This window comes from Vulpes vulpes, chromosome 14 (genome assembly GCF_048418805.1).
Source record: "Vulpes vulpes isolate BD-2025 chromosome 14, VulVul3, whole genome shotgun sequence".
Lineage (NCBI taxonomy): Eukaryota > Metazoa > Chordata > Mammalia > Carnivora > Canidae > Vulpes > Vulpes vulpes.
The window spans coordinates 31,778,612-31,806,135 of NC_132793.1; the positions used below are offsets into that span (position 1 = coordinate 31,778,612).

At 40.0% G+C, this 27,524-nt stretch overlaps 2 protein-coding genes across 5 annotated transcripts in view; one reads left to right on the forward strand and one right to left on the reverse strand.

Annotated features, from left to right (window-relative positions):
- Positions 1-10,422: 10,422 nt before the first annotated feature.
- TRMT6 (tRNA methyltransferase 6 non-catalytic subunit) lies at positions 10,423-21,665 on the reverse strand. Of its 4 annotated transcripts, none has more exons than XM_026012299.2 (11): positions 21,527-21,659; positions 17,958-18,085; positions 16,426-16,535; positions 15,763-15,854; positions 15,553-15,636; positions 15,161-15,285; positions 14,064-14,422; positions 13,404-13,489; positions 12,657-12,759; positions 12,467-12,553; positions 10,423-11,147 (listed from the first exon to the last, which is right to left on the reverse strand). In XM_026012299.2, the coding sequence occupies exons 1-11, from the start codon at positions 21,652-21,654 to the stop codon at positions 10,956-10,958; spliced, it is 1,494 nt and encodes a 497-aa protein (XP_025868084.1). In that variant the 5' UTR covers positions 21,655-21,659; the 3' UTR covers positions 10,423-10,955. The 4 variants fall into 4 exon arrangements, with proteins under 4 accessions (XP_025868084.1, XP_025868086.1, XP_072592455.1 ...); XM_026012301.2 differs by having other exon boundaries at positions 21,523-21,653; XM_072736354.1 differs by lacking the exon at positions 16,426-16,535 and having other exon boundaries at positions 21,527-21,665.
- Positions 21,666-21,805: 140 nt separating this feature from the next.
- The window catches only part of MCM8 (minichromosome maintenance 8 homologous recombination repair factor), a 41,940-nt gene continuing 36,221 nt past the window's right edge, over positions 21,806-27,524 (forward strand). Inside the window, exons 1-5 of the mRNA XM_026012298.2 lie at positions 21,806-22,374; positions 23,090-23,251; positions 23,548-23,631; positions 25,584-25,666; positions 26,081-26,230. Coding sequence (XP_025868083.1) covers positions 23,095-23,251; positions 23,548-23,631; positions 25,584-25,666; positions 26,081-26,230 — 474 coding nt within the window. The 5' untranslated portion in view covers positions 21,806-22,374; positions 23,090-23,094. The remainder of the gene's footprint in view (positions 22,375-23,089; positions 23,252-23,547; positions 23,632-25,583; positions 25,667-26,080; positions 26,231-27,524) is intronic.

The window sequence follows — 27,524 nt, forward strand, 5'->3', positions numbered from 1 at the left end:
GCACTGCTCATGAGAGGCTGCTGGCTGCTGGCAGGTGGAGCATAGCACTGCATGGTCCTGGCCTCCTGTTGATGTCCTATGCACTAGCACATCTTTTTAGTTTAGTTTGTAAACACTTCAGGGCAGGGGAATGTGTAGGAACAGAAGACCTATCAAGGATACAAGAGACATTCAAGAGAATTCCACCCAATCCATGGTGCCCACAGAGTGCAGTTAAGATCTCTGGAGATGCCATGCCACCATTTCTTTAAGATGAACTCAAGGACTACCTACGCCACTAATTTTCCCTCTTTTGAGAAAAGTAATATATGTTGATGGCAAGACATCAGGTCATCCTGAAAAGCATATGGTGGGTGTGATGGATTGAACTGTTGTCCTCCAAAATAATACGTTGAAGACTTAACCCCTGGCACCTGTGACCATATTTGAAAATAGTCTCTACAGATGCAATCAAGTTAGAATGAGGTCATTAGGGTGGGCCCATATCCAACATGACCAGTGTTCTCGTAAGAGGAGGGAGATCTGTGTAGACACCAAGGAGAATCTCATGTGAAGACATAAACACAGAGGGAAGATGGCCATGTGAAGGTGGTGGCAGAGACTGAAGCTGGGCTGCCACCAGCCAAGAAACATCTGGGGTCACTGGGAGCTGGAACAGCAAAGAAAGATTCTCCCCTAGAACTGCAAGGGTGAGAACAGCCCTGCTAACACCTTGATTTGGGACTTCTGACTTCCAGGACTGTGAAACAACACATTTATGTTGTTTTAAGTCACTCAGTTTTTGGTCTTTTGTTAAGGTGGCCCTAGGTATCTAATATGATCAGAAACAAACGGCCTCTGACCCTTTCCTTCCAAATCCTTCCGCAGATGTAATCATCTGTATTTTAGAGCTCTTCTCCTACTTGAATATTTTATTTTTTTTAATAAATTTATTTTTTATTGGTGTTCAATTTGTCAACATACAGAATAACACCCAGTGCTCATCCTGTCAAGTGCCCACCTCAGTGCCCGCCACCCAGTCACCCCCACCCCCTGCCCACCTCTGCTTCCACCACCCCTAGTTTGTTTCCCAGAGTTAGGAGTCTTTCATGTTCTGTCTCCCTTTCTGATATTCCCCACTTATTTTTTCTCCTCTCCCCTTTATTCCCTTTCACTATTTTTTTATATTCCCCAAATGAATGAGACCATATAATTTTTGTCCTACTCCAATTGACTTATTTCACTTAGCATAATACCCTCCAGTTCCATCCACGTCGAAGCAAATGGTGGGTATTTGTGGTTTCTAATGGCTGAGTAATATTCCATTGTATACATAAATCACATCTTCTTTATCCATTCATCTTTCGATGGACACCGAGGCTCCTTCCACAGTTTGGCTATTGTATTTGAATATTTTAATTGTCATGGTCTCTAATATTTTATCAAGGAGGAGTTAAAGCACAGTTATGGAACAGGAAGGGAAAAGGGTCCCAGCATTACAAAATGAAAATACACAACACAACACTGTAAAATATAGTATAATTGGGAGATCGCAGATGCTAAAATAATTAATTGACTACAATAGTTACTACTCTGTGGTCCAGAAACCAGTCATTTGGGTATATAACAGGCCTCATTGAGAAAATGAAACCCCTAAAAAAAGTGAGGATGTGAACCATGTGGACCCCCAGAGGAAGGACACTTCAGGCAGAGTGAACAGCAAGTGCAAAGGCCCTGAGTAATGTGGTTGGTATGTTTGAAGACGAGCAGAGAGGCCCATGTGGACATAAGTAGTGAAGTGGCATGGGCCAGATTACAGAGGGCTTTGTACACCCTGGTAAAGACTTTTGCTTTTGAAATTGAAAAGATCTCAGTAGAGGACTGATGTGATTTGCTTTATGTGATAACAACACTCCAGCTCCTGGGTTGAAAGAAGACTGTAGGGGAAGTGAGGGTACAAACACAAAAACCAGTAACGAGACCACTGCAAAATTCCCAGTGGGTCACTGTGATGGCTTGGACCAGCGTGTGGCATTGGGGATAAAGAGAAGTCATCTGACTATGGGTCTGTTTTGGAGTCAGAGGACAGGTGGGGCTGAGGGATTTGGTATGGCATAAGTGAAAGAGAGGCACTGAGGATGGAAGATTTTGGCCTGAACAACGGGGAACTCTAGACTGGGGAGAACTATACGAAGGACTGGCTTGGGAAGGAAAATATGGGGAGTTCAGATCAGGCTATGTTAAATCTGAGATGTGACCAGACACCCAAGTGGAGGTGTTGAGTTGGGTATATGGGTCTGGAGCTCAAGGGAAAGGACCACACTAAAGACATCATGTGGAAGTCATCATCATAGAGATGGCATTTAAAACCTTAAAACTTGAAAAAAGATAAACAAAGTCCAGGGGTTGGTAGAATGAAGAAATAACAAAGATCAGAGTGGAAATAAATGAAATAATGACTAAAGAGACAATAGAAAAGATCAGTGAAACAAAGAGCTACTTCCTTAAAAAGATCAACAAAATTGACATACTTCTAGCTTGACTTACCAAGAAAAAAAGAGAGGGCTCAAACAAATAAAGTCAGAAATGAAAGAGGAGCTGTTACACCAGACACCACAAAGAGACTACTATGAATAATTTTTTAAACTTTTTTTTGGAAAGATTTTATTTATTTATTCATGAGAGACACAGAGACAGAGACATAGGCAGAGGTAGAAGCAGGCTCCCTATGGGCAGCTCAATGTGGGACTCAATCCCAGGACCCCCAATCATGACCTGAGTCAAAGGCAGACGCTCAATCACTGAGCCACCCAGGTGCCTCTACTATGAATAATTATATGCCAACAAATTGGACAACCTAGAAGATATGGATATATTCCTAAAAACATACAACTTTCCAAGACTGAATTATGAAGAATTAGAAAATCTGAACAGACTAATTTTTAGTAGGTAGGTTGAATTAGTCATCAAAAACCTATCAACAAACAAAGGTCCAGGACCAGACAACTTCACTGGTGAATTCTACCAAACATTCAAAGAGAAATTAATGCCAATCCACCTGAAAATATTCCAAAAAATTGAAGAGGAGAAAATCCCTCCAAATTTATTTCTATGAGGCCAGCCTTACTCTAATACCAAAACAAGGACACCACAATAAGATTACAGGCCAATAGCCTTGATGAACATAGACACAAAAATCCTCAGCAAACTGAATTCAACAATACATTAAAAGGATCATACACCACGATCAAATGAGATTTATTCCAGAGATGTAAGGATGGTTAAACATCTAATAAAGCAATTAACATGATACACCATATTAACAAAATGAAAGATAAAAACCATATAATTATCTCAGATGCAGAAAAAGTACTTGACAAAATTTAACATCCATTTATGATAAAAAAGCCCTCAACAAAGTAGGTATAGAGATATAGGTATAGGTATTACCTCAACTTAATAAAAACCATATATGACAAGCCCACAGCTAATATCCTACTTTTTTTTTTTTTTTTTTTGCTAATATCCTACTTAATGGTGAAAAACTAAAAGCTTTTCCTCTAAGATCAGGAATAAGACAAGGATGCTCACTCTTGCCACTTTTGTTCAACATAGTACTGGAAGTGCTAGGCAAAGCGATTAGGTAGGAAAAGAAATAAAAGTCATCCAAATTGGAAAGAAAGAAGTAAAACTGTTGTGATTTGCAGATGACATGATTTCATATATAGAAAACCCTAAAAACTCTGCCAAAAATGAATTCAGTAAAGCTACAGGATACAAAAGTCAATATACAAAAATTTGTTGTATTTCTATATACTAACATGAATTGTCAGAAAGAGAAATTCAGAAAAAATCCCATTTACAACTGCATCAAAAAGAATAAAATATCTAGAACTAAATTTAACCAAGAAATTGAAAAACCTATACACTGAGAACGATAAAACATTGACAAAAAAAGTTGAAAAAGACACAAATAAATGGAAAGATATTCTATGCTCATAGATTGGGTTAATATTGTTAAAATGTCCATGTTACCTAAAGCAATCTACAGATTCAATGCAATCCTTACCAAATTCCAATGGCATTATTCACATAGAACACACAATTCCCAAACTTGTATGAAACCACTAAAGACCTCAAATAGCCAAAGCAATCTTGAGAAAGAAGAACAAAGCTGGAGATACCATCATCCCTGATTTCAAACTATATTGCAAAGTTATAGTAATCAAAACAGTATGATATTGGCATAAAAAGACCTATAGACCAATGAAACAAAATAGAGTAATAAACCCATGCATATATGGTCAATTAATTTACAATAAAGAATCCAAGAATATGTAATAGAGGAAGGACAGTTTAATATAGAACTACCATAGGATCCAGCAATTCTACTTCTGGATATTTATCTGAAAAAAAAAAAATAAAAACACTAATTTTAATTTTAGCGTTTACATGCATCCTCATGTTCAGGGCAACATTATTTACAAAACAACCTTAGTGTCCACTGATGGATAAATGGATAAAAAAGATGTTTTATATATATTTTATATATGTACATACATATACACATACATTATATACATTTATATCAAATGTGAAACTACTCAGTCATAAAAAGGAATGGAATCTTGCCAGTTGTGACAACATGGGTGGACCTTGAAGGCAACTACACTAAGAGAAATTAGAGAAAGACAAATACTGTATGATTTTACTTATATGTGGACTCTACAAAGAACAAAACAAACAAATCAAAACAAAACCAAAAAACCAAGCTCATAGATGCAGAAAGTTGGTGGCTGCTAGTGGGGTGGGCAAAATGGGTGAAAGGGGTCAAAAGGTACCAACTTTCAGTTATGAAGCAAGTAGGTCCTGGGGATATAACACACAGTGTGGTGACTATAGTTAATGATATCATATTGCATATTTGAAAGTTGCTAAGACAGTAAATCTTAAAAGTTCTCATCACACACAAAAAAATTTTTCACTATGCTGACAGATGGTAACTAGACTTATTGTGGTGATCATTTCTCAGTGTATACAAATACTGAATTGTAATGTTGTACTCCTGAAGCTATATGTTATATAAGGTTATAATATGTCAATTATGCCTCAGTAAAAACAAACAAATCCTTAAAACTAAGTAAGATCACCTGTGGTTACATGAAAGATGGCCCCTATGCATTGGCTGCAGAGTAGTTATTTCTTCATTATAGGCTGAGAACTGTTAGCTCAAAAGCCTGCTGGTGCCAAACTCAAACTTTACACATCCACTTCTTTTAAACAGAGCCCAAATAAGTAAATTTTTAGACATTTAGGGTCCATCTGCTTTGCATACCTTCAGCATATACCCAGCATCTGCTGACCATTGATCCCAAGTCTTTTAAGTTATAAGACTCTTGTCCTTCAGAGCAGTCAGATCCAGAGACTCCACCTAGACACAAGAGGGCCTTCTCAAATTCCCCTTTCCTTGGGGGTTCCCTTGCCCTCCTCCTCTTCTGAGAAGTACTCCCCATGGTGTTGCTTCTAGATAGATTCTTACTGTGAAAAAACATCCCCTTCCTTGCTAACCTGTCTGGGCAGAACCATCACTCAATAAAGCATGTGGGTACTACTGCCACCTCATGGTCATTTCTTTTTTGATCAGACCCCAGATCCCTCCAACACCTAACACCTAGCAGTGTGTAGACAAAAAAAGGGAAAGGGTGCAACTGCTAAGACTTGGAGTGCCATTGTTGTTCTAAACAATCACCTCAGAGAAGAGGAACGAGCAGCAGAGATGGGGGAAGAATAGCCAGAAAGATAGGAGGGAAACCAGAAGAGATAGTGTCCTAGAAGCCAAGTAAAAAAACTGTCGTAAGGAAAGAGGTCAACCATGTCAAATTCTGTCTGTAGGTCTAGAGGACCATTAAGGAGCTCTGGATTTCACTTTACATCTTTTGTTGCTGCTTGCTCCAAACCAGCTCTCTGCTGTGGCTGCTCCAAAGTGCTGCTCTCCTGGTTTCTTCACCCCAACAATTCCTCTCACCACTTCAGTTAAATCCATGACCAGCATATCTCTTGGATGGCCACATAGCACGTATTTTAAGCTTTGAGGGCCACATGGTATCTGCCACAAATATTCAACTCTGCCCCATAGCGCAAAAGCAGCCACCAACAGTACCGTTTTCCACTAAAACTTCAATTATGGGCACTGCAATTTGAATGTCATATAAGTTTCATGTGTCACAAAATTATTTTTCTTACTTGTCCCCCCAACTATTTAAAAATGAAAAAGAAAATTCATTCCTACCTGCTGCCTGAATATCCTGCCACTAATCAGCTTGCTTCTAGGGGCTGATAATTCTCCCCTTTGAAATTCTCCCCTTTCAGTATCCTTTGGGATACTGGCAGGTCTTGGCACACTCTCAATTACTGGGGACCACTCAGAACAAAGATGGTGGTTTAGATAATCACAAAGCCTTTTTTCTTTTGGGGGGGGGGGGCAGAGGAGAGAGACCGAATTTTAAGCAGGCTCCAGGCCCAGTGCAGAGCCTGATGCAAGGCTCTATCTTACAACCCTGAGATCACAACCTGAGCTGAAACAGTTGGATGCTTCACCAACTAGCCACCCAGGTTCCCAACAATCACAAAGGTTTGACAGACAACCAGGAGCTCAAACTGAGCTGATTGGTGAGGCTTATCTCCTGCACAAGATCAATTTGTCAAGACTGAGAAAGATTGCTGTCATATTTAATATGCAAGCACCAGTAGAGTGAAGAAAAAATAAACCAGATGAATATGTTCCAAACAAAAGAACAAGATAAATCTCCAGAAACAGATCTTAATGAGACAGAGATAAGTGATTTATTTTATAGAGTTCAAAATGATGGTCATAAAAGTGCTCACCATGGTCAGATCATGAATGAAGTGAGAATTTCAAAAGACAGAAAATATAAGTAAGTACCACAAAGAAATCATTAAGCTAAATAATACAGTAAGTGAACTAAAATATTCAATATAGGGGTTCAATGGTAGATAGATCAGAGAGAAGAAAAGATCAATGAACTCAAAGACTGGGCAGTGGAAGTCATCCAATCAGAGGTGCAAAAAATTTTAAAAATGAACAAGAGTGAAGATAGCATAAAGGACTTATGAGACACCATCAAATGGACAAACATATGCATTATCTGGGTCCCAGAAGGAAAAAGAAAGTGACAGAAAAGTTAAAGAAATAATGGCTAAAAACTTCCCTAACCTGGAGAAACAGACATCCAGATCCAAGAAACCCAAAGAGTACCAACTAAGATGAACCTACACCAAGACACATTATAATTAAATTGTCAAAAATTAAAGACAAGAATACTCTTAAAAGGAGCCAGAGAAAAGCAACTTGTTACCTACAAGGAAAACCCTTATAGGACTATCAGTGGGTTTTTCAAGAGGAAATTCTCCTCATCAGAAGGAAGTGGTATGATATTATTCAAAGTGCTGAAAAAAAAACCCAAAAAAACCCAAAACTGCCAATCAACAATACTCAATGTAATTAAGAATGCTCGGAGTTGCCCTTCAGAAGTGAAGGAGAAATAGTTTTCCAGACAAACAAAAGCTGAAGAAGCTCATTACCACTAGACTGGCCTGACAGGAAATGTTGAAGGGAATTAATTAAGCTAAAATGGAAGCTACTAATCAGCGAATTGGTAGTAACTTGAAAACAGTATAAAACTCACTGATATACAGTTAAATTCAGAACATTGTAATAGTGGTGGGTAAGCCACTTATAATTCCAGAATAAAAGTTAAAAGACAAAAGGATTAAAAATAACGATACAGTAATTTGTTAATGGATATACAATATGAAAAAAATCAATTGTGAAATAAAATTCACAAAACACAGGAAAGGAGTATAAACATATAGATCTTTTGTGTATGGATATGTTATCTGAAGGAAACAAAATCAGTATCTTGAAGAGGTAACTACACTCCCACATTCACTGTAACATTATTCACAATAGGCAAGATATGGAAACAACCTGTCTGTCAATGGATGAATGGATAAAGATGTGGTAGTTATATACATGGAACATTATTCAGCCATGAGAAGAAAGGAAATCCTGCCATTTGTGACAACCTGGATACTTGAGAGCATTGTGCTATGTGAAATAAACCAGACAGAGAAAGACAATGTGTTACTTGTATGTAGAATCTAAAAAAACCAAACTCATAAAAACAGAGAGTAGAATGGTGGTTGCCAGGGGCTGAGGGGGTGGGGTGGGTACTAAGGAGACACTGGTCAAAGAGTATAAATTTCCAGTTATAACATGCACAAGTTCTAGGAATCTAATATACAGCATAGTGACTATAGTTAACAATACTGCATTACATATTGAAGATATATGCGGAGAGTAGATCTTAAATGTTCTCACCACAAACAGAAATGGTAATTATGTGATAAGATAGAGGTGTCAGCTAAGGCTATGGTGGTAATCACTTTGCAGTATATTAAGTGTATCAAAATAACATGTCATATACCTTAAACTTACACAATGTTGTTACTGGTTTTTAAAAAATATTTATTTTAGAGAGGGAGAAAGAGGACACACATGACTGGGAGCAAGGGTAGAGGGAGAGAATCTCAAGCAGACTCCCACTAAGTGCAGAGCCTGATGCGGGGCTCAATCTCAGGACCCTGAGATCATGACTTGAGCCAAAACCAAGAGTCAGATGTTCAACCGAGCCATCCAGGTGTCCCAATTTACACAATGTTACATGTCAATTATAATTTGACAAAGGTGGGGGGATATGCTTCACACAATATTAGTGTACCTCTAAGCTACAAAATAATCTAATTGGCACCACTGTATATTTCCAAGATCCTAACCCAGTGAAGAAATAAGGTGGACATTACAAAATTTTTGTCTTTATTTTCTGATTGCCACTTATTAAAGTGTTATTTCACAGAACTCTCCTGATGGCTAGATGTCCAGAAGTCATACAATTATCCATTCATTTGCTCCAAAAATGAATATCCACTTTACAAACAAGACAAAAGCATCAAGTATTTTGCCAAGCTCTTGATGTGGGTGCACACACAGGAGTGTTTCTCAAGCAGTGGTCCCTGAGCCAGCAGCATCACCTGGAAACTTCTAAGAAACGCAAATTTTTTGCCCCACCCCAGATCTACTGAATCAGAAACTTTGAGGTGTTACACAATCTGGGTTTAATAAGCCCTCCAGGGAATCTTCACACATACTAAGTTTTCAAGTTATTGAATTAAATAAGCATCAGTCTTCAAAGATGGAGTAAATTTTATGCAAGAGAAAAAAATAATGCAGGTTAACACTAACTTTTGCTGCTGGCATATGAGTTCACAAGTCAACTCCAGGGGCAGCTACGTGGATGCCCAAGGCCTTGGTAGTGCAGACTTCCAGAATGAGTGAAATGAAATGGGACTTGAAAACTGGATGAATCCCAAGTAGGAGAGGATTCTAACAGCAACCAGTGGAGACCTGCCACTAATGAATTCAGTCTGTGCACACGTGTTCTCCTTGATAAAACTCGACTGATTGTATGTGGATGATGACTGTTTACAAGGATGTGTTCAGTGAGGTGTCAATTTGGGCACGTTTTCTTCGACAGATCACATACCACAATCAGCTGAAAGCCAGTGAATGTGGTGTCACTGACCACATCATTAATGGAAATCAGACGAATCATAATAAGAAACACTTTTATTCTTTAAAAGCAATGTTTTAAGAAAAAGGAATCAAAACTCTTGGTAATCACACTGACCATTATCAGGATAGTACATGCTACTAGGAAAATGTAATTTTTTTTCTGAGATGCTCCTTGCTGGATGATCTGCATCTATGCTATAATGTTGTGAACAACACACAGTATGAGCATGTTTAGTGAGCAAGACAAGAGCTGTGGCTTACTCTAAATACTTTCCTTGGCTGCAGTAGATGACCAAATTTGATTATATGTTTTCAGAGCTTAGAAAGGCTAACCACCTAATCATGCCAGAGCTCAACAAACCAGCATTAATAATCACCAGAAAAGGCACTTTAAAATACATTTGACAAGGAGTGACACTAATGCAATGAGAACTGGTCTAAGCCCTGCACTAAACTTGTCATAGATCATATAGATAGTGCATTGTTTCCATATGTATATATAAATATATATATATATATGTATATATACCAACAACCACAAACGTGTGTGGGTGTGGGTGTAGCTCTGTAAGTCCCTGGTAGGGGAAAAAAAACCTTTGCTGTTTCCTTTAATTCAATAGTATACAAAAATTATAGTCACTTGTTTTGGAACAAAGAATGAGGGGATGAGAAAAGTAACACAAGAAAGTACCCTACTACACCTTTGTGTATCGACAAAAAAAAGCAGTAAAATAAATACTCAGAACTTTCCTAAGTTGTCAACTATTTTAAAAAAAAAAAAAAAAACCTAATGTTTTAAAAAAAGTTTATTCCACTGGAGGGAACAGGGAGGACATTTTTGGTACTGTAAATCTCACACACTCACACAGCCATATTGCTTCAGTTTAAAACAGTGGAATGAACACGAGAAATTTCTTCCACAGATTCTGGCTTTCAGTACCCAAGTTTTAGGTATGTTGTGTTATTCCACTTAGCTTAACATATAAACAAAGTCTTGTATAAATATATTTTTAGGAGGTCTAAATTCTCAAGATATTTTCAGAATACTAAAAGTACTTAGAGGATTTTTGTGAAATAAACAGAATTGGCCATACATACCAGTCCACTGCATACACCCAAGACTTGGGTGTTTTGGCTCGATGTTCTGACAGACCAAATTTATCTGTGTCAGAGGTGGACAAAGGCTTACTTGTTCTTCCCAGGAACAAGTGTATAGACACATTCTTACTTTCAGAATATGAGAAAACGATTAGTAATGGCATTTAAAGTCAAATTACTAACTGTATAATGCCTGAGGACAAAAATCAGAGCAATTTTTGAAAGGTTAAGAGTCAGACTCTGGGCATTTCCGTTTTTTCGCTGCTGGCTCTTCAGTCTTGTTTGATTCTAAAGTGCTTGCGTTGGATTTGAGACTGGGGTCTGCTTTAAGGTTATCCATGGCAACAGTGAAGCCTGAGAGGAGGTACCCCCCACCTCCACTCATCAGTAGTTTGGGATGACTTCGATCTGGCAAAACCTAATCAAGACAGAAAGACATTCATGTTTTCCTAAGCAGATAAAGCTCATGCTAACAATACACAGGCCATACATCTGAATTTAAAGGACAGAGATTCTCTTAAAGATTTAATCGGACCACTTCCTAAAGAGCTCCTTTCCTTCACCTGATAGTGCAGATGAAAGTGTAGAAATTGGCTTAAATGATTTTCTTTTAAAAGATAAAACTGAAGCTGTGGCTCTCAAACCTGAGGTGAGTCTCTGGTGGCAAATGAGCAAATGTTTGTGTAGTCCACTGGGCCTGTGCATACCTTTCTTTCTATTGGCTCCAGGAAGCTTCATGGCCAACGGTGGAGCTTGGGTCCATGGAGAAGTAGTTACTAGACATATATCCAGAGCTTCCTTTCCCTGATACCTTGTTAACTCTAATGGGCAGGGTCCGTTCAGGGCTTTGCGTATTCTGGATTATGTAGTACCATGTCCAAGCAGCAGGGCAGGGCCTGTGGCAGCCATGGAGGTGCTCCTTCAGATCTCCCTTCAAGAGGGAACTGGCTGTGAGGAGTTTAGGCAGCAGAAAGCCTCTAGCTGCTGCTCTTTGGGATCCTCTGCAGCTTTAGACCCAGGGAGGCCATGGGCTGCTCCAAGTCGATTACTGAGCATGGGTACCCAGGACCGCAACATTTCTGCCCAATACAGGGCTCCTTTAATGGGCAATCTTTGCTCTAGCTTTCCCCATCATCCTGGCTGAGACTTTCTGAAGGCAGGGCTGCAGGCTCTTCCTCTCCATCTTCCTTTGTCTCCCTTCTTTATAGCAATCAGACATCTACCATGATCTGAGGGCTTTCCCATCTGATCCTCCTCCCTCTCCCCCTCATCTTTCAGAGGCATCCTCCCCAATAAATCCCTTCCCACTTCTAATTTCATCTTAGCACATGCCTTCCAAAGGACCTGAACTGACATGGAGCCCACCAGTAAATCCTGAAAACCTGCTACAAACCTCTCCCAGCAAAGAGGAGAGAGTCATTTTCTTGTTGACGTAGGGATTTTGCTATTATCAGTTATTCCCTTCCACAGTGATCTCAAGGCCTTGGAGAAACAAGAACCATAACTGTTTGTGTTTCTGGACTGGAGTTACAGAGTGATAGACCCTGACATGAAAGGAGGAAAAAGGGTCAGGAAACCCAGGGCAATTTCTCTGAGTTATAGGCAGGAGAGTCTTTCATCTCTGTTGACAGAAATAGGGGTATCTCTATTTAACAACTTCTGGCACTACTGCAAAGAGCCAGAGTGACTCAGGAGAATCAACTCCCTGGAACTGCTGTTGCTGTTAAGTACACATACCTGGTAATTCCTAAGCCAGGTTTCAGACAGCCTGAGGTTGATGACGCCTCCTCTTTCCCGCAGTTTTGTGTAGCATTCCAACAGAGGCTAAAGGCATAAACAGAGTTCTATTAAGAACGATTTTGAGGGCTGCAATTTGAGTATTAACATGCAGATGAAAGAACTCCTGTCTGTTCCATGTCAGCATTACCTCTTTATACTGACAGTAGACCACAAATGGTCTTGAAGGGGCCACGAAGTCCAGCAAAGACAGCAGCAGTGGAGTGGGATGGAAACGACTAGCTACAATTAAACTGCAAGGAAAACATTAGACAAATTACTTCTCTACTCGGCAAAGCAGTGCATAGATTTTAAAATGCACTTAAAACGATCATCTATTCATTTGCCATGACTCATACAGGGAAGACCTTTAAATACAATATTCTCCAAATTCCAAAATAAATAAATAAAATCATGAGCTATTACTTTCTAAGAAACACAAAATGAATTAAAAGCTCTTGTGGTCCTTGGCAACTCTAGGTAGCATTTAATGACATTCTTGATTATAAAAAAAAAAAATCATCTGGAAACTAATCCAACACTCTAATTCTGGCTTGGCAGATCTCTGACTCTACACCTCCTGTCAGGTTTTCCTTAGCCTTTACCTAATTAGCCATTAATACATCAATTTGAATACCCCACTCCTTAGATATAGCAGGACTACACAGACCCATTTGATACACTGTCATTAGAGAAATTTCAAATTTATTCTAAAACTCTGAAACCAGCACAACCAATTTCCCCACCTCCACCAGATGCAGCCTCCTTTCTTTAAAAAATCAAGACAGAATCATCATCTCTGCTTCAGCTATAATCAAAGCAGATAGGCAGAGAATTCTAAGCTGTTTGAAGCAGAGCCCATGAACACCCAGATATCTGCATTCTTTCATCAACGCACCCATCTGCGTTTCTTTCACTCAGCAGAGCAGCAGCCTCTAAATGTCTTTTCCTTTGCTCTTCTTGTCTCCTCTGCTTTTCCTGAATCTTCAAGAAGAAAAAGAAGAAATTAATGTACTGAGGTCATTCAGTCAGGTTTATGGAAATGCTGGTCTGTCAAAACATTTCAACGTATTTATCAATTTGGACTAAAGCAAGAAGGTCATTCATGAGGAGGTTGAAAACACAAACCCATTCGTAATAGGACCATCAGAACCTGCCTATACAATGTTTCTGGATCCTAAAGCTCCATCCCAAAGAATACACCACACACGTGTGTACACCCACACACACTTTCTCCATCTGTTTTGGCATTTATTACCTTGGGCACTGATGCTCCAAAACCAAACCAAATCTGTGCTTAAATGAAGTTAACTGAAACTCTGAAGGGAATATTATGAAGGACTCTTTTAATTTTATTTTTTATTTTTTTATTTATGATAGTCACACACACACACAGAGAGAGGCAGAGACACAGGCAGAGGGAGAAGCAGGCTCTATGCACCGGGAGCCCGACGTGGGATTCGATCCCGGGTCTCCAGGATCACGCCCTGGGCCAAAGGCAGGCACTAAACCGCTGCGCCACCCAGGGATCCCGGTAAGGGGGACTCTTAACACTTACATAATCCTTTTTGTTTCCTCTCTCTTTAGGCTCCTTATATTCTGGATCTTGAGAGACGATTTCCATTGTTTCCTGTTCTGGTGGGTGATGGCTCTCTGGCCCTTCTGCCACACTGTCTTCATTGTCTTGTTCCGAAGTCTGTTTTTCCTCCAGAGTCCCGTTACTTTCTTCAACTGATGCACTGTCTTTAGGCTCTGAAGCTAACATCTCCACAGAAAATGTTCCATTTAGGAGACTGTCCACTTTGTTGAGTGGAAACTCATAAAGACCACTGAGGAAAGATTTGGGAAATCCAAAACATGCTGTTGCTGCCCGAACAGGTCCACCTCCAGGGTACAACTGAATAATGGAACCAAAACCTGAAGAGATTAAAAAAAAAAATCTGCTTGATGGAGGTGACTCTAGACTCTGCAAATACTCAAGAGTCCTCCACAGAATGGAGACTGAAGGTCTCTACTCTGTTCAGGGGCTATAGGATGATGCAGCTCCTCTGCAGGTCTTTCCAGTATATGAATATTCCCAGTGAAGGAAATATCCCAAAACATATGAACCCCTACTTGACACCATGGTTAAAACCCTGAGATCACCCAAAATTTGGGTGTCACATGATTGGTGACTGGCTCTTAGCTTTTTGCCAATCCAATCCTCATTCAGAGCAGCTGAAAGTTCTCATCTGCCACAGGGTTAGAGGGAGGGCAGGCAAACCAGGCTGTGTTGTGCTCTTCCAGGACAAGATACACCCCTTGTGTTCTTCTCATCCAATTCCCTCAATTTAGGCCATAAAAATGAGCACCAGCTATCCAAAAATTTACTGAAATCACAGTCCTGGAGGTCTAAGCCAGCCAAAGGCTTCAGAAACATCCCCACTGATGTTGAAACTGGAAAGGGCAATTGCCATCCAGGGGCACCAACACAGCACTGGCAGGGAGATGTGGACTCTATGGGAAGGTCCCAGGGACTGGGGCTGTGTGGGCCCACATAAACCATGTCATTAATCTTGCCGGAACTCAGCCTCACTCTCTGTGTGTTTGAGTTTTTAGGCCCTTCTACTCACATCATGGTGGTGCTTTAATGAACCTGAAAATGTTACATCTTACCTCCCATCCGTTCCATCATTGCACCCAGCACCAAGCCTGCACAAGTTTCCATTACAATCATTTTATTGCCAGCACGGACATTTCCCAAGGTCAACATCTGGGCTAGTGTATCATATCTCATGTGGCTGAGGAAAAAAGAATGATTCATTTATTTTTAGCTAAGCAGAGCCAGCTACTCTAATCATTTTTTTAAGTTTTGTTTGTATGTTTCACAAAAATTATGTTGATAAGATTATAGATTGCTTTGGAGGCACAGTAAAAAGAACTTACAGTTTATGAGGTAGGAGGACACTTTATGCAGGTGAACAAGTTTTTCATTTTACTTAAAATCATGACTTTTCTTAAAGATATATTTTCCCCCAATTATATTTTTGAAAGGAAACAAAGCGTACTTAATTTTTCCAGGTTCTCTTGCATAATACATAATTGAAAGAATGCGAGTGGATGGCTTCACAACAGTAATGATGGCTTCATACCTGGAGGAAGAAAACAGCGGACGTTAGTTTTTAAAAACTGGCTTAAAAATATTTTATTTTGAAAATATACTTCAGAAATTTATAATGATTTGATACTTTCATTCTTTTCAAACAAAATCCACTTACTTCTTTTTCTTCTTTTTTATATATTTATCTTGAGCAAATTCTGTCTTGTCTCGGAATGTTGTACTATTTTCAATTAACTGCTGAACTATTTCCTACAAGAAAAGGAACAAGCAGATTTTCTGAAATTTTATTTCCACTGAAATGATAACTTCAGAAGTTTCTTACCCTAGAATGTATCCAAAGGTCTGATTTTCCAGTCCCTTTTCCACAGAAGTCCAAATGAATAAACCACATTTCTTTTTACTCTATCTAGAATTTGTATAAAATACAAGTACTTTGTATTTTGTACCTGCACTTAAAATAGGGTTAAAAAAAACCCCCACAAAACAGAGATACATGATAAAGGGAAAAGGGGAGTAAAAGGAACAGTCATTTCTGAAGACACTGGCTGAAAACATTACTGAAAATGAACCAAGTAAAGCTCTGATGTGCCCAAAATTATTAAATTCTCTTTTGCTAATAATATCAGTAATGCCACTCACTTACATTCCTGCATATAAGAAATGAAATCTCCGATATATGGAATGGCATGTACATGTCAAACTCTTTCTAATAGAAAAACAGTATTTTTATGTTTCACCTTAAGTAAATCCTGCTTTAAAAACCAAGCAATTTCCTCAATACCAAAAACAAAAACAAAACACAATGTCCTTTGAACATTACCTCTCCTTTAATGCCTTTGTCCTTTAAAGCTTTTATGTCATCTTGAGTAAGTTTCTGAGATTTCCCATCATCAATTATATTTCGATTATCAGTGCCTGCTTCTTTGGTCTCTAAAGAAGGAAATTGCTTAATGACACTTCTGATCTGAAGTTATTTAAGATCTTTCTTCCTCTAAGGTCATGTCCACATTCAGCACATCAGCCACTCAAGTTCCACTGTCTCCCCAACCCACCTCTCATCCACTATCCTTTCTTGCTGTGACTGTTCCACTCTCTAACTCATCTTCTTGCTCCCACTCTTGCCTTACAAGCCACCCAGACACCTAGAGTAGTCTCCTTGTAAAATGCAAACTGGCTCATCGAATCCTCCCATGCACAAAACAGTGGCTTCTTACAATTACAATACATTCTAAAGATATCTGCAAGGTTGTATATGTTCTGGCCCCTGACTACCTTTTCTAACTACCCCTGTACTTCAGCCACACTGCCCTCCTGTTCCTTAAACCAAGCACAGGCTCACCACAGGGCTTTGGCACTTGCTGCTCCCTCCACTTGGCACTGCTTTCATGACAGATCTCTGCCTAGGTCCTTCCCATCACTCAGGGCTGAGCTCATTATCTCAGCCATGTCTCACCCAATCAGCCTCCAGTATACCTCCCTGCTTTACCATCTTCACAGCACATATCACCATCTGCAAGTATGCTGTTTGTCTACTCATTCTTGGTGTTCCCCACTGCTCAGTACATTTAATGAGATGACTTGGACAGTGCCTAATCATGCCTGGAACATATTTGGTGCTAAATAAAAATATGGAGGTTAGAGTAAAAGCATTTTATTAACTGGTCTGAACCAAAACTTTGAGTTGGTTAGTATTTTAGTTGTTTGGTTCTAAAAATTAATTATTTTATTTCATTAATAAAATATTTCGGGTACATTTATTTTAACAAGTGTTATAGTATTTAATTAACAATGACAACTAAAATTATGAGGCCTTTGCTATAGGCAAAGCATGGTTAAGGCCTTTCTATGTGTTATATGACTGAACACTGGCTATAGCCTTGACATAAAATGTATTTATGGCTCCATTTTACAGATGAAGATAACAAGCCCTAGAGAAACCAAGTAACCTGCCTAAGGTTACTAAGGCAAGTGATGAACTTGGAACTTAAACATAGTCAGTTAAAGTCAAAGCCAGACTCTTACTCCTACCCTACATGCTAACTGCCTGCAGCTGTTATGTAACTTCTGGGCACTGAAAGGACTCTACCTGTTCTTGCACCAAACTAGCAAGGATTCTTCTAGGATTAAAAATTTGGCCCAACGTCAGAAAGCTGGTTAGTGATGGGCTGGAGCCAGAATCCAGGGACCCAAAGCCAAAGGCAGACCTTGCTTCATTCCACCAAGCTACAGTTCTTAGATTATAAGTTTACATTTCTTTGGGGATAGCCTCGGTTAGCATTTTAAAATTGGGGTCGACAGGTTTCTGACTAGCCAGCTCAAGAGCACCTATTTCATATATCCAAAATAGTGTACCTGAAGTAGGCTCTTCCTTCTTCTTCTTAGGCTGAAGACTTCCTCCATTGGTCACTTCAAATGTGGTTCCATAGCTATGGCCAATGATGTTATCCAGATAGAACCACTGTTTTTCAAAAGTTACTTTTCTGGGGAAGAAAATGCAATTAGCTGAACCTCATTTGCATTCAGTACAGAAAAGATAGGCTCAATCAAGTTTATTTCAAAACTGGTCTCCATAAATAATGATAGCGTTATCTCTGAGCATAAACTGACAAGTGAACTAGAGAGAAGTGGGCTGGGCAGAGACATAAAATTAGTAAGAACCCACAAAAACACTGAACTTGGAAGGAGAAACAAGGACAGAAGACACTCCTCTTCTGAGGCTTTGTTCTGACTCCAATTTGCGCTGACAGGATGTCCAAACTCACAGCTTTGTGGATCTCATGAATAGCATAAAGCATAAAGTCACTGTCAGGCCACTGGACACACAGTGTAACACCCCTTGCAACTCTAGCGAGAAACTCGCAAAACTGAACAGTCATTGAGATGACAAGGATTTAACAAATTCCCTGGTCTAACTGGCTATTTTTTAAAAAAAATTATCTAGTAAAACCAGGATTAGTCAGTAGAGCATGAGACTCTTGATCTCAAGGTCATGAGTTCACATTGGGTGTGGTGACTACAAACAAAAAAAATTATCCAATAAAGGCAAATATATTTACAAATAAACATTACTGATATTCTATATGTTTGGAAATGCTGCCTAACACTGACAATGCTCTACTGAGGATCAGGCAGCCTCAGCTTTCCCCATTACCTGGATTTTTATCTTATTATCATTTAAAAGGAAAGTCCTACACACACATAAAAAGAAAACTAGTATCTGCTGAGTGTTGACCAGTAGCTAGGCAGTACGTGCCAGCGTGTTTCTTTCTTTTTTTTTTTTTTTTAATTTAATTCTCACAGTAATCCTAAGACATAGCTCTTCCCAGATGGACAATCTGAGGCTTAGGGAAAAGTATCTTGTCCAAGATACACTGTTAGAAAGTGGGAATCAGGATTAAAATCCAGGTCTGCCTGACCCCAAAGCCTGGTTCCTTCTACTCTATCACACAGTCTGCTCCAGGAAAGACCAATGGATCTCACGAAGCCCCCCTTAGTTTTAGGATATGGCCCATGTCCACAGAACTCTGAATCCTGGAAGACACATACTGGTTAATTTTGTTTGTGCCCCACCCCACACCTTCTTTCCCTTTCTCTGTGCTCCAGAAGTCTATGACAGAACCCATAGACCACATCACCCAACCTCCCTTGCCAAAAGTTTCCCACCACTGATAGACCCTGGGTGCATTCCCACTCTGCTGGTTCTCTAAATCTTGCCACATCACTGTATGTGTATGTGTCATATCTTCATTAAATCTCTTCACTTGAACCATCTGAATGAACTCCATGAGATCCTAAGTGATCCAGATATAGGATCAATTCTTATTCTTTGCTAAGTGCCTTGTTTCTAAAACAACAGAACATAACGCACTCTCAAAATATTTGCTGACATACATCCAGTCAATCCAAGTTGAAACTCAGTTTAGCCCAGATATACATCCCATACTCTCATCCCTTGAGCATCCTGGTGCTAATGAAACACTGAGGCTGAGCTGGGTTGGATTTACCCTTCTGGTAGCTGGTCTGATATGGAAAGAAGAGTAGGTCACTCAAACTGATATGTGACAAGACGTCACTGCCCCAATCAGGAAAATGGGGACCAGGCAGAAGAATGTGGTGCCATGTTTTCACTGAGAAGGAGTAGGATTTGCTAAGTCTCCTTCTCAGTGAGTCAGGATTGTTTCTGCTCAATCAGATGTGTACAGACCCAAAGAAGAGTGAAGGGAGAGTCTGCCCTGTAGTGTAGATGAACTCAGAGGGTCATTTATTGAATAAAATGGAAATTAACGTACTGGCTTCTGCCAAGAGAAGTAATGAAAAGTGTTTCCAAATAAATATGTCTAGTATGGTTACAAAGTACCTTTTAGAAATGAAGATGCTACTATTTGCCTTGTTGGTAATGAAAAAGCTCTTGTCTAAAAGAGCACATTAACAATCACATTTTAAAATCAAGCAACTTAAAAGGGCAGTATGAAAAAGGGAAGAAGACCAAAGTTTCACCCGTATGGTCACTGTACAGCTGTATAAACTCTGGAAGCATTCATCAAACTTACAAGGACTTTGCTGCACTGTTCAATTATAAAATTTAAATAAGTAGTATTGGCTCTTTCCAAAAAATACATACTTGAAGGCTGGCCCAGGCCCATACTTCTAATTGGAAATTCTAAAAAGAAAATGGTGCAGATATTACATTTCTGGACTAAAGGGAACTCCCCCGCCCCCCGGTATTTCTTTGTCTTTACTAAATTGATTCTCGTGCAATAAAACTTGGTTGTCACCAGTATGGTGCTTTGGGAACTGTTACTTGACTATTTTCTAATGATACCTGTTTCACTTTAAATACCAGTCAACAGTTTGATTCACACAGGAGTAAAATCATTCATCTCACATGCACTCTTAGAAACTCCAAATCTACCACTATCAAACCTATGGTCTGCAGAAAGCTGTTCTCCTTACACTGAACTCAACTTATTTTATTTCATTGTCAAAAGTACTAAAATAAGCTAACTCAAAAGAAAGCTTGGTTGTACTTTTCAGATAACAAATTGAAATATCTCAACAGATTTTCAGCATGAATGAGCTGTTGGGGTTTAACAATCTCAACATCCCTGTCGTGAAGTCACGAAAAATTCCCACTTCTCTAATATTAAAACGGAGTTATAACTAACCAGTAGGTTCACAAATCAAGCCTAATTTCAAGTTTTGAGACCCTGAGCGAATTGCTTTTGGGGAATTTAACTTTCCTAGACCTCACATCCCTTCCCATAAAGTGAGGGAACCCTAGAGTGATCCTACGTGCTATGAGAAGTTGTTCTCCGATGTAATTACGTGTAAACAATTATTTCAGTTTGGATAGAGAAAAGAGCCTAAGGGGCAGAAAAGGTCGCAGAGGTTTCATTTTTGTGGGATTGATCCTGCTGAGGGAACAGGGTGAAAGGATGGTCTATGGGGAAACGGTAGGGAAGGGGAGAACCCTGAGAGGCAAGGATATCAGAGGATGATTGATGGGTTCTGTGAGATAAGAGGAGAGAACGTCTCACAGACCTGGAAGAACCCTGGACAGAGGGAGAAGGACGCGTGGGGGGACGCGTGGGGCGGGGAGAGCACCTGAGCATCCGAGGGGCAAGGACGGGAAAGGGGCCCTGCGGAACGAGATGGATGCTGAAGGCAGAAGGCCAGGCTTGAAACCATGTAGGGGGCACTCTGCGGGAAGACAGGAGGGATAGGGGAGAATGGCACGCGGAGGGCCGAGAATGGGACTTTGGGGGAAAAGGCCGCTGTGGGAAGACCAACGGAAGGAGGAGGTTGGGGAACTAGAGAATCAAGAACGGGACCCTGGCGGGAGATGCTCTGTGGGAAGACCTGAAGGGAAGGGGTATCTAGAAAACGGGGACGGCGACCCCGAAGGCCAGCACCTGACCTACTTTCTCCGCTGGACTTGCACCGCTTTGAACACATCTTCCCGTTTCAGCACCACGAAGTCGCCGTCACGGATGCGGTGGTCCCCGGGATGCGGTGGCTGTGGGTCCAGCGGCTCTCCCGAGCCCTCCATGGAGCTCAGCCGCGCTCCCCGCGCTTCAGCGCCTCTCGCGTCCCCCGCGCCCCGCCCCTCGTCCTCCGCGGCCGCCGCGTCCAGCCTCACTACCACAAGCCGAACGGACGTAGAAGCCTCCGGCCGGCACCGCCCCCACGTGCTGCGCGCCGCTTCCGCTTTCCGGTCGGACCCTCCCGACAGCTTCCGGGAGCCTCGCAGCTTCCGCCTGGCCGAACTCCTTGATTGGCTGCCCTCCGTTCCCTCTCGTCTCGCCGCTCCTTGGACGGAAGTTACGTCACAAAACGCGCCAAAAAAGATTTTGGAAGCAGGGGAGTTCAGCGTGAGTAGCTAAATATCTTCCCGAGAGCCGGCGAAGTGTCGTGAGGAACTGAGGTCTCCGAGCTGCTCCAACACGGGAGACTTGGCCCCGCGCGGGGACGTCAGAAGGACTGCGACTGAAGGGACTTGGGCCGGAGTCACCTGAGGACGTCGGACTCCAGTCTCTTCCTGGCCCCGCCTGTTTCCCCCTGGAATAAGGGAGAGCCGAGCGGAGTGCACCTGCTGCCGCCCGGGAGCCTGCCCCACTGAGAACTGAGAGCTCTGAGACCTACATCCTTTGCAAGTCAGAACAGCTTGAGGAGATGTAAATGAAGGAGGGTATTTAACGAAGCACAGCGGACCCACCCGTGGGTTCAGTTCTACAGTCCTCCTTGAGTTTGTTTTTGAATTCTTTACTAGGTATTCTCACTCTTATCTCATTTCTAAGAGGTATGGCATGTAGTGTCCTCAAAGTAGCGCTTCATGCGGGAGCCTGAAGACGGAGTTGGGAGCTCAGTACTGCTATCAAACAATTTGATTTTTTTTTGTAAGATTTTATTTATTCATGAGAGACAGAGAAAGAGGCAGAGAGAGAAGCAGGCTCCCCACAGGGAGCCTGATGTGGGACTCGATCCCAGGACCCTGGGATCACGCCCTGAGCCAAAGGCAGACAGACACTCAACCATTGAGCCACCCAGGTGCCTCTCTTATGTGGAATTGAAGAAACAAATGAGCAAAGTGGGGGAAAGAGAGAGAGAGAGAGACAAACCGAGAAACAGACTCTTAGCTATAGAGAAAAAAACCTGATGGTTACCAGAAGGAGGTGGGTGGTGAAATAGGTGATAGAAATTAAGGAGTGCACTTGTGGTGAGCCCTGGGGTTGTATGGTAGTGTTGAATCACTGAAACATACTACACTGTATGTTAACTAACTGGAATTTAAATAAAAACTTAAAGAGAGAGATGGAAATAAGTAACTGTTAAAGTAACTGGAGTGTCTGAGGCTACACTGTTGCAGGCCTGTTTGTTAATCTCAAATTAGAATATGTTAATTTTGTATTTACTGTGTTACTACATTCTTAACACTATTTTCACTGTAATTTTGATGAGGATTTTTTTTGGTCTTTATCTTTTAGAAAATATGAATGGAGACTATAGAGGCAGAGGATTTGGACGAGGAAGATTTCAAAGATGGAAAAGAGGAAGAGGTGGTGGGAGCTTCACAGGACAATGGAGAGAAAAAGAACACAGACCCGATCTGAATAAAACCATGAGAAAACATACTTCTGGTAGTGGAGGTCAAAAATTGTTCAATTCTTTTTTCCTTCATGAAGGAAACTGCCTGTCCTACAGAGAGCAGTTTAACTTAAATTTGAGTCTTATATGATGTTCCTCCTTAAAATAGTATTTAAACATTAAATCCAACGTTTTTACTGAGACCTCTAACTTTACCTGCAACTAGTAATATCATATCAATTTCTCATTGTTGGAAGGAGAAGCAAATTAGAAAAAATGTTCTATTTCTACTGAGTTAGTGCTTGCTTTGGCAGCACATATACTATTTCTACTTATTAGTGTATTCTGTTTTCTTCAGAACAAACCTCACAGTCTTCGCTACTACAATCAACATTGGACCAGTTCATACCATATAAAGGCTGGAAGCTTTATTTCTCCGAAGGTAGAGTTAAAAGTGCAAAAAGTATTGTAAATTCTATTTTCTTAACTTGTCTTTGGATGTTACATCTCATATTATTACTATAATTCATTTGGCTTATTGATAGATACCACCTTCTTTAATTTTAATTCACTCAAACAATTAAATCATGTTGTTTCAAGAATATTTTTAGGTTTTATATCAATTAGGAAAGCAGAAACTACATTAGGTATTTCAAAAAGGGATTGGATACGGGGTATTGAATATACAGATGGAAGTCTAAAAGAGCAAAAGAGGAGCATTGAGATAAGCCCCCAGCTAATAGCAACTTCTGGAAGCAGCATCTATTCTTATGGCTGAGGGTACAAAAGGTAAGAAGTTCTGAGGTTGCTAGGACCTAGGAATTCAGAGGAACAGCTGTTGCTTCAGCTACTGAGGGGCCCCCTCAAAGTAGTACTTGGACCTCTAAAGGGTACCCTTCTAATCTGTGCTCAGATCACTGCAGTGAATGAAGCTAGTTGTTGCTGGTAACTCCAGTGGGAGGATTGCACAGTTGATGCTTATAGCTGGAGGCTGGAACTGTGGCTATTTTCTGCAGCTGGAGAGATGCTGCAAAGAATTAGAAACAAAAATTAAATCCTTCTTTCTTGCCACCTTCCAGTCTTTAAAGTGGCTCCAGTTGGCAGAGCTTAAAAGAAGTCTGGAAAATGCACTGACAGATCTCAATTACAGCATCGCAGAGCAGAAAAATAGGAGGGTGGGCTTGGAACTGAGATACCACCAACACAGGTTTGTGTAGAAACACACTTAAGGAATCTCCCCTTTTATAATCAAGAACATCAGCTAACATACACATATTTAGAGGTTTGGAGACTAGTCTTTCCTGGGTTTTTACAGTTTTTATGTTTATTATGTCTTGTGAGTTACGGGTTATGTGTACACTAGGCTGTGTATTTTAAGGGCAAGGATCTTGCTCCATATGAAGCACTCAGTGTTCATTTGGTGAATGAATAAAGTGCTTTACAAATGTTTTCTGTATTGAGAGTCTGTTTCTACTATATACACAGATGTGTTTCCTAAGTGATATGTCTTTTGTTGCTTTAGAATGCATTAGCTACCAACATGCAGTATTTCCCTGGCAGTTAGCCCAGAACACTAGAATTGATCTTTAGACTGGTCCTAAGGATGGAGTTCAGGAGATGCCTTGGGTTTAATCATCTCTACTTCCAAACTACTTCATGTTATTGTACTGCTGTGGAAGACCAATTTGAAAATGTTACAGAACTTTATAGTATAAAGGTTTTAGGACTAGAGTGAAGTAAGTAGTAGTCTGTCTCCACTGATCGCAGGATATGGCAATTTGGACTAGTAGAATTTACTTTGCAAAGACTGATTGTTGTTAGCTCTGTTTCTAAATAAGAATTTAGTTCATGTGTCTAGCTTTGGCTTTATTATAGTTTTCATTTTAAGCTTTATTATGTAAGTTATTTGAACTACTAGGTCCTATTAGGTATCAGTGGTTCAGTCAAAGATTTCCAGATATTGGTGCTTTTATAGAGAGATACTTCCTATTTGCATTTAAGACTATGCAGACCTAAACTTGCTTTAGAATCTTAACTATTGGGATCCCTGGGTGGCTCAGCGGTTTGTCACCTGCCTTTGACCCCGGGGCATGATCCTGGAGTCCCAGGATCAAGTCCCGCATCAGGCTCCCTTCATGGAGCCTGTTTCTCCCTCTGTGTCTCTGCCTCTCTTTCCATGTCTCTCATGAATAAATAAATTTAAAAAATCTTAAAAAAAAAAAAAAGGAATCTTAATTATTCACTCAGTACTTACGTATATTCTTATGTAAATGTAATCAGAATGCAAAGTAGTTAAAAGTCTTTTACCATGTATGTTAAGTGTTTCTTCCATCTCGTGAAAGATATGCCTGTACACATGTGATTATTAGTGCTAATGCCATTTTGTTGGATTAGTTTACAGCAGTAGCTCTCCTTTTATTCAGAAGATTCAAGCATTTGAAATTTTTTTCACAAGGCGTATTGATTTATACGATAAGGTAAGATTCCTGTACAACAAAGCTACTAGTCTACCTTTATCTATTATCTTCTTGAACAATGTGTTTGAGATGCTATTAATCAGGAGATGCTGCAGCCAGACAGCCATGATCCAGATCCCCAGCTCTGCCACACTTAGCTCAGTGTGGACTTCGGTGTATTACCTACATTCTTTGTACTTTGGTTTTCTCCTGTATCAGTTGGGCATAGTAGTATTAATACCACAAAGAGTTGTGAAGAGGCATAAATAAGTTAATATAGTTTAAATAGTGTAAATATGCTTGGTGTAAAGCTTATTGTACCCATTGTTTTCACCATATAAACATATTCTTTTTCAAAGTATGTAATTGAATGTTTAGTTATGATAGTTGGCTCCAAAAAAGGCATCATTGTGTTCATGCCTTAATATTTTATAGGATGAAATAGAAAGAAAGGGAAGTATTCTGGTGGATTTTAAAGAACTAACAGAAGACCATGAAATGGCTGACTTGGTACCAAATATAGCAAATGAGTTAAGGGATACACCTGAGAAAACCTTGGCTTGCATGGGTCTGGCAATACATCAGGTAAATATTTATTTTGTGCAGACTTCTGTCAAAATTTTAAAGGAAGATTTTACAATAACAGTACCTTCTCTAAAAGATACTTAGTTTTTAACCAACAAATGTTGGCTAGGACTGAAAGCTTACAATCTTGTCTTAATAGATACCATTTATTTTATATAGAATAGCTTATCTAAATACAGCATTTATTTTATTTTATTTGAATTAGTCTATTGAAGATAATACAGAAATTAAAGAGTTCCTTAGAAACAATCTCAGGGAAAATAAGACTAGGATCATATTATCTGTTACAAACTTGGAAAGCAACTCAGATTTAGGTTCTGTGGCATGAGGCAAGTCACTTACACTCCCTGAGTGTCCCTATATATAAACTGAAAATAACAATATGTGCTGTGTCTGCCTGAGTTTTTCTCAGGATCAATTGACACAATATATGTAAAAGTATTATTTAGGCTGGCAAAGAGATAAATGCTTCGAGGAAAAGACTAGTAAATCTCAGAACAAGCACAGATAAAATACTGGCTGTATTCAGAGATAAAGAGTTATTGGGGAGAAATGGAGAGAGCTCAGAGGACTTTGTAGAGATGGTAGAGTTATTATGGGTCTTAAAGGGGGTACTGAGAACTGCACATAGAGCAGAGGAGATAATGGTAGCCAGGAGCGAGGAATAGTTCATTACAAAGATGTGTACACTGCTGGTACCTGAGACTGGAAACCTTGGTGTTGTCTTCAGTCTCTTCTCACTCATTAGTTCTCTATATACAAGTCACCACATGCTTGCATTTCTATTTCTGAAACATCTCTTAAATCTATTTCTTTTCCACCTTTACTGCCTCAGTCTTAAACCTTCATTATCTTTCCTAAACTGTTGCTATACCTGATAAAACATGATCTGTCTTTGGAAACTGTAGTTACTTTTCTACAGAGTGAAATCTAAATCCTTTTTGTGGTGTTATAGGCTTCCATGATCTGATTCAACTTCCTCCCCACTTCCACTCACTACCATTCAGCTAAGCTGAGCTCTCCTCAGGAGTCTTTCAATTGTCTGATCTCTTGCACATGCTATCCCTTAACCGTGGAATGCCCCTTGCATTGCATATCCAAATTTGGGGGGCCTGACACTATTGTCTCACCAGGAAACCTTTCTCATGACCTTTTTTTCAAAACTTGCATAGTATTTTGTCTCTAAATCTTTGTGGTCTTTATAGCAATTATAGCTGTATATGTGCATCTCATTTTCACTTTTAAGATTGTCAGCATACTGCTTTATATACAAGAGGTTATTAACTATTTAATA